At 36.6% G+C, this 6,830-nt stretch overlaps 1 protein-coding gene across 1 annotated transcript in view; it reads right to left on the bottom strand.

Annotated features, from left to right (window-relative positions):
- Window positions 1–5,266, bottom strand: part of LOC106300680 (exocyst complex component SEC3A) — an 8,111-nt gene extending 2,845 nt beyond the window's left edge. The window contains exons 1-20 of the mRNA XM_013736881.1: window positions 4,999–5,266; window positions 4,596–4,666; window positions 4,420–4,500; window positions 4,168–4,235; window positions 3,948–4,050; window positions 3,630–3,778; window positions 3,174–3,291; window positions 2,965–3,069; window positions 2,674–2,775; window positions 2,460–2,597; window positions 2,162–2,290; window positions 1,997–2,077; window positions 1,845–1,919; window positions 1,475–1,645; window positions 1,236–1,386; window positions 1,073–1,137; window positions 768–938; window positions 607–686; window positions 309–390; window positions 1–68 (exon numbers count right to left, since the gene is read on the bottom strand). Coding sequence (XP_013592335.1) covers window positions 1–68; window positions 309–390; window positions 607–686; window positions 768–938; window positions 1,073–1,137; window positions 1,236–1,386; window positions 1,475–1,645; window positions 1,845–1,919; window positions 1,997–2,077; window positions 2,162–2,290; window positions 2,460–2,597; window positions 2,674–2,775; window positions 2,965–3,069; window positions 3,174–3,291; window positions 3,630–3,778; window positions 3,948–4,050; window positions 4,168–4,235; window positions 4,420–4,500; window positions 4,596–4,666; window positions 4,999–5,173 — 2,183 coding nt within the window. The 5' untranslated portion in view covers window positions 5,174–5,266. The remainder of the gene's footprint in view (window positions 69–308; window positions 391–606; window positions 687–767; window positions 939–1,072; window positions 1,138–1,235; window positions 1,387–1,474; window positions 1,646–1,844; window positions 1,920–1,996; window positions 2,078–2,161; window positions 2,291–2,459; window positions 2,598–2,673; window positions 2,776–2,964; window positions 3,070–3,173; window positions 3,292–3,629; window positions 3,779–3,947; window positions 4,051–4,167; window positions 4,236–4,419; window positions 4,501–4,595; window positions 4,667–4,998) is intronic.
- Between the last annotated feature and the right edge of the window lie 1,564 nt (window positions 5,267–6,830).

Here is a 6,830-nt window from a genome sequence, read left to right as displayed (position 1 = left end):
AGAAGAATATCTGCATATTTGGGATCTTGCTGGGCAATTTTCTCGAGGGTCACAAACATTATGCTTACCTATAAAACACCATTAGTCAGAATCATCAATCAAAGTGAGAAAGAAAACAAATTGGCGAGTAAACGAAGAAGCAATCTTGTTGTTATTCAAGTCGAGAACAAACTTATAATTGATTTATACATTGTAAGTGAACTAAGATCAGGTGCAAGTTGAGGTTGTACGTTGTTGGAATGGAAAACATTATTCTTTCATTGCGTGGTTTATGTCTTTACTGATTCAATAGAAATAGCAGTACTTACGAATTTTGTGTATGCCTGATCAACCAAATCCCTAGATTGCCCTTGTATGTACTGTTCCATACGAGTAGCAAGTGCTGCAAATCTATGAAAATGAGATAATAATGTTAAGATAACCGCAAGTAACACTAGAACGGTTTTTTTGGATCACATAGTCCATCTGACCAACAATCTTATTCGGAAAAATAGTTCAGAACCAAATTGTTTACAAGGTGGAAGGAAATACTATCCGGTTTGTACAGAAAGAAGCGAACACATCGAACTAATCTGTAGTCAAAAAAAAAATTGAACTCCTGGTTACCTTGGAATATATGGTAAGACGCCCATCTGTCTTACATTACGCTCGTTTCTTTCAATCTGGTGACAAGCTTCATCCACAAACTGCAATGAAATTTGACTTGAAATGATTAGTAGGAAGAGTATACCAGGTATATAAACCAAACAATCTATGAATAAACATACCCGGCTAAATTGCATTGAAACTCTCGCCTCCAGATCTCCAAGCAAAAGGCGAACAAATCCTGCAGCATCAGCTTTCTGACCAGATAGATACCGTTCAGTTATCCCATGCATTGATATGCAACGTAGTGGATCTATTTTGTATGCCCAGTCAACAACAGCATAGAAATCCTCCTGCAGCGCCAAGAACATAGGGGATCTCTCTTTTAGTGAAAAAAAATGAACTGCTAACCTATAGATACTAACCCAGAAAATTAACAACTGGGTTTTTCATCTAACATGGAAACATTACATCAGGGAACTCTAACCTGAATACCATCAAGTAAATCTTGAAGAGATTCATTCAATGCCGTCAGGTCTGGGGAGGTTTTACCTGCAGAATTGGACAATTGCATTGCTTTCAGAACCGTTAGACCATATAGTTTGAGGATATAGTGAAGGCTTTACAGATGGCAGACAATTTTACGTTACCAGTTTTCTTATCAGACTCATCAATGTCCATGATACCCAAATCATCATCATCATTACCATCGTCATTGTTGGGCCTTTTATCACTGCCAGCACCTCCAGGTGGAGCAAGAGCTGGTACCTCAAAGCACATGAAGTGCGCAAAAAAGGAACTCTGTAGTATTATGAAGCAAAAACGTAACATGAGGTTTGCGTTAGATGTATTTAAAGGTCAAACGGAAAATCAGAGGTTTAATAAATACCTCATCTACAAGAAGCGGGATAAATATTGTTAGCATCTTGGCATAAGCATCTGATACTGCAGAGGTGTCAGTGTTTGCATTCTGACTAGAACCCGTAGATCCTTCTAGCCAAACAGTAGGATTTCGTGATACTTTTGTGCTTGCACGAAGCTCATTTGCGAATTCACGAGCCTGTGTTTTTAAGAAACAAAAATTTGGCAACATGAACTGAATATGTAACGCTCCAACAGAATGGAAGAACAGTAGAAAACAAAATGTTTGCTGCGTATCCATGCTTTAAACATTCAGTAGGTTTTAGAAGCCTTAACCAATTCAAGGTTCCAATAAATCAGTGGTCAGAAGTGAATAAGAAAGCATATTTGTTCCTCACCTCCCGGCGAAGGAGCAAGTTCAGGGAGCTGCAGTATGCTTTTCTCAATGGTCCCAAACAGTTTTTATCAAGACTCTGCAAAAAGAAAGGAGACATCAATCACGGTACTGCATTAAGGTTATTTTTAATGACACCTCATTTCTCGGGTTTACCTTTAAGTGTTGCAAAAGACGAGCATACGTTCTGCATTTATACCGCAAATCTGCATGGTCAGGCCGCTTCAGCTGACCTCTCTGTTTTGAGCATGTGTTTAAGTATTCAGAATTATCATCACTAGAGTTAATGCTAGAAAGGCGAGAGTTTTACAAAAGTAGTACCTGAGAAAAGTAACTTTTGTCGCTAACCATGAAATCTACCAAACTAGCAAAGTAGTTTCTCAGGAACTCAGACGCTCTCGTCACAAAGGTAGCTTTCAATATTTTTAGCTCTGCTCGCTTCTCTTTTACCTGAAAAGATACAGCAGAGCAGAGAGTAGCCAAAATTCAGGTAGTTGTACAAAAATTAGATTCTTATGTTCTTTTCTAGCCCCAACACATTGTAATAAACAAAGCTGACTTAATGGTAAAATTATAATGATAAGGAGCGTATAGGAAATATTTAAGTGCATAGACATACAGATCGCATATTAGCATATATGGGGTCTAAGTTCGGCACTTCAAGACCCTTTAAAGCTTTGGCTAACCACTCGCAAGCTTCGATATTTTGGAGCATGTCTGCTTCATCAAATGAGCCTCCTGTGAGAGATGCTGAATACTGCAATCAACAACACTTCTATTAGTGAACCACGTAGACAAATGAGAAGCAAGCACAAAACTTCTGGTTAACGAACCTCAGAAGGCACACGCAGTCTCTCAATAACTTTATCAAGCTCTTCAATGAGAGCTTTGTTGTTTACAGACTGCATCTCCAATTTGTTGTTTCGAGTTTCTATCTGCATACCACAAAAAAGTGAGTATATGTGCTGAAAAAACTAATGATCAGTCCAACACCACAAATACTTGGAATCACTTTCTACTTCTGTTAATGCAGTTATAATATCCTCATAATAAAATAAATGACCAGGAATTGTCATTTATAGGTGGTGCGTCCTTGTGACAAAAAAAAAGGTGGTACGTCCTACCGATTCAATGTCTTCCCTCATGTGTCTAAGTTTCACGTTAAATATCCCTAACCATTCATCCATGTCATCAACAATATTTGTTGCTGCCTCTAGTCCATTCAAAACCTGAAAAATATGAAGATGGCCACATAAGCAAGAAAGTCAAACGCTGATGTTACTGCCCAAATGCAAAGATTATCGTAAAATAATACTTATCAAAAAATAAATACCTCATCCACTAATGGTTCGCTTTCCAGAATTGCATGTACATTTGCCGCTTCAAGAGCTTGGAGCTCTCGCTTCAGCCTTTCAGAAAATGCCTCAGCTTCACCAATGCCCATTACATAACTGTATACGTCAGTGATATAAGTCGACTGAACATTATGATAAAACTAAGTGGAAAAGGTAACTGCATTTCCATTACTTTTTATCCCTAGCAAGCTAGATTTTAGAGAAACAATGCCAATAATTTAAACTAAATACAATCACAAATGTAAAGAAGTGATTCTATAGTTAGCATGGTGGATAGTTATGCAACTCTATGTTAGCATAAAAGTAGTGTCACAAGCTTAAGATTCACGGGGAGGAGACCTCCTTTGTCAAACATATACTGACAGGAACAAAAAGTAAATGCGTAAACAAAGAGGATTTAACCGAAATGATAGCTAGGTAAGAATAAGACATACGTTCCTAAGAGAGCCTCCATATCCTCTTCCTCGGCCTGAGAGACTAGTTCTTTTTCAACAGTAACTTTCAATTCACTTTCTGTTACAGCTTCAGCAACAGACTCACCATCTTCTGTACTTCTTTGAGTAGTGACTACTGGAGTGTTATCCTAGACCAATAATACGAAAAGAAAGAAGGCTAAAGCATAACATTATTCTATGAAAAGAACTAGCGAATATGAAAGGTGAGGAAAATGACAAGTACAAGCCCATACAAAAGCCTCTTTGGGAAATAAGAAACTTAGACCAAAATTTGAAGAGAGAAGTTATAAACCGCACCTTAGCCCAAAGGGCCATCTCGACGATATCTATACCAACGACTTTCGGAAGCTTGCCCAATACGTCTTTGCATATGTTCAATATGCAAACTAAAATTCGGTTCCTATAATCACAATAGAGAAAGGTGTATCAAATGAGCAAAACTATCTAGATCAACAAAGCTTAAAATATATCCTCCACATCTTGTTGAAGTTAATATGTATGTTCCTAACTGCAGTACCTGTCATCAGTATTGCGCATGGTCCACTGAGGAGGAGCAACACTTTGACTCCTGAGATTATCAAACCCCTAAAAGACTTTGCATCAGCGAAAGCAGAGGGAACATGGAAAATACAATTTTTACAATTACACAATCAGCTTTTGTGTTCCATCTCTTACACTGCATGCTATGATTTCTTCAGAAAGCATACACATTTTTTTATTAGAAATCGTACGTATTGATCACTTCATTAATACCATCGAGTGATCTTACTAGGGTAAAAGTGCATCCACTTGGGTCATTAGTTATGACTTCCACTTTCGAAAGATGCTTGAGTTTGTACATTTTAGCAGGCTGGATGAACAAAGAATATGAAAAATAACATCAGTCATCAGGAACTTCAAGGAATCTGCTACCATTGTATGCCTCAATTGGATATAGAAGATTACCTCAAGGACACCTCCACTTGAATACTTCATTACTCGAAGAAATGCTTTCTTACGCTGACCCTTCGATTTAACTGTAGAAAGCAGAACACAATATCTGATGACAAAGCTTGAAACATGGATCCGTTGAAAAACTAACTAAAAGGAATCTAGAAAACAATTATGCAAATATAATGGATAATTAAAATGTAACACTTGAATCAGAGATTTTCTAGACACAATTCCACTGAGTCCTTTACGTCCAAGAACAGTGAAACCTTACTAGGCTTATCTCATTCTGTCAAATGATAACCAGTGGATATCGCGGATACAATGGATAATTGTAAACTGCGATCAAAGGCTCGGATCCAGAATTGCTATCAAATCGAGAGGATCGAAAGAGGGAAAAAGGAGAAGGATATGTCACCGGAAAGAGCAAGAACCCTAGGTTTGGCCATTTGGCGACCTAATTTGCCAGACTTTCCCCAGACACCGCGGCTCTTGGCGACGCGGATCGACATGACAATCGATTGCTTGGTTCCTTCCATGGCGGCCTCGCAAGCACGCCGTAGCTCCTCATCGTCCGCGCTTGATTTCGCCATAGCTCCTTCTTCGCTCTTCTTCTTGTTCTTTTAGTCGTGGATCCAGCAAAGAAAGCCTAGGAGAAAAGGAAAAGTCGAATCTGTTGTTATATGCAGCAAATACTAAATAACATCTGATTTAAAAAAAAAAATAGATCACGTATTCTTAGAAAAGTTATGTTATTTTTAAATTCCAATCTTATTATTTAAATTTTGGTGGACCTACCAAAAATTTTATCGGGCTATCAATAATTGGATTTAAACAATAGATGATCCAAATATTTATAAATAGTATAAATTAAATAGATATACTTTAATGTTGTAATACTATACCTCTATATGTTAAATATTTAAATATTTGTCAATGTTAGCTTTTAAAATTATAAAGTTTTTTTTAAATGACAAAAATCATATTATCTAACAATGATTAATCTTTACTACTTTAAACCAATGAAAACAAATTTTAAACTATATAGTTTATTTTAAAAATTAAACAAAAATTAAATGTTTAATTATTTGCTCGATAATATAAATCTATAAAGTGAAAAATTTATTTTTTTAAAAAACTTTCTAAATTTGTGAAATGTTACAATATCTTTGAATATGACAATAAAAAAATATTTTACTAATCTTTATATATATAGTTACGATTTTAATAATGAAATAATAATCCAAAAATATATATATATAGAAGAAGATACAAATACATGTGAAAGTTTGAAACAATTTATTCAATGAAAAAAATATACCGTAAACTTATTATGTATTAAAAATTGATAGACACATATATTATAATATATATTATAATATATACTAATTTAGTATTGAACAAAATATTTATATAAAAATAAATGAAAATAAAAGTCTGCGCGGTTCCGCGGATCGAGATCTAGTTATTATTATTATTGTAATTGGAACAAGATGAGAAACGAGATGAGAACCCTTCTAAAATTTTATTTATTTTTTATTTATTTTTTTAGAAATTAAATTTTATTCAACCTATAAACAGGAATAAAGATCCGATTACAATCCCTATTTGAACAAAATTTTGTTCAACGAAAATCTTGGGAAACTGAAATTCTCCTTGTTGTCTCGGATGCTGATAGTTTCCAAGTCGTCTCCATAGTAGCTGACTCCCAATGAACTCCTCGAGACTTGTAATCGTCACTTGTCGATGAAGTACTATGCACAAAAGAAGAGGATGTTCCAAGGGACCATTACCAAGAGGAGCTCCGAAGAACCGATATGTACACCCCTCTAAGCCGCCACAAACCTGAAATAAAAAACGGGCTGGGATTTCCGCCACTCTCTGCCAGCAGTCTCTAACCACCTATACAGAACAACAAGCTACACACACTGCTAAGACCAATCGATCAGACACGGCACCGAGAAGTGAGCTATGAACAAATGTAGAAACCAGGATTACCAATGACTTCGAGAGCCATCCTGACACTGCAACCATCGAGAACCGAGTTACCAGAACTGATTTGTGGAGGTTCCATGACCTGTGTCAACGGAATGAAACCAAACCAACCCGAGAGACTGAAACTCTAAACCAGAAGCCGCCGTCTCCAGAGAGAGGAGCCGAGACAAAGAGCCGAGTGAGGGGATTCAAAGCGATGAGGCCGAGCACAAAGTAACCAAAGTTAGCCACAAAAGACCACCAGATACAACAACG

Source organism: Brassica oleracea, chromosome C6 (assembly GCF_000695525.1).
Source record: "Brassica oleracea var. oleracea cultivar TO1000 chromosome C6, BOL, whole genome shotgun sequence".
Taxonomy (NCBI): domain Eukaryota; kingdom Viridiplantae; phylum Streptophyta; class Magnoliopsida; order Brassicales; family Brassicaceae; genus Brassica; species Brassica oleracea.
The sequence above is the reverse complement of the archived record's forward strand: the minus strand, read 5'-3'. Positions and strand labels throughout refer to the sequence as shown.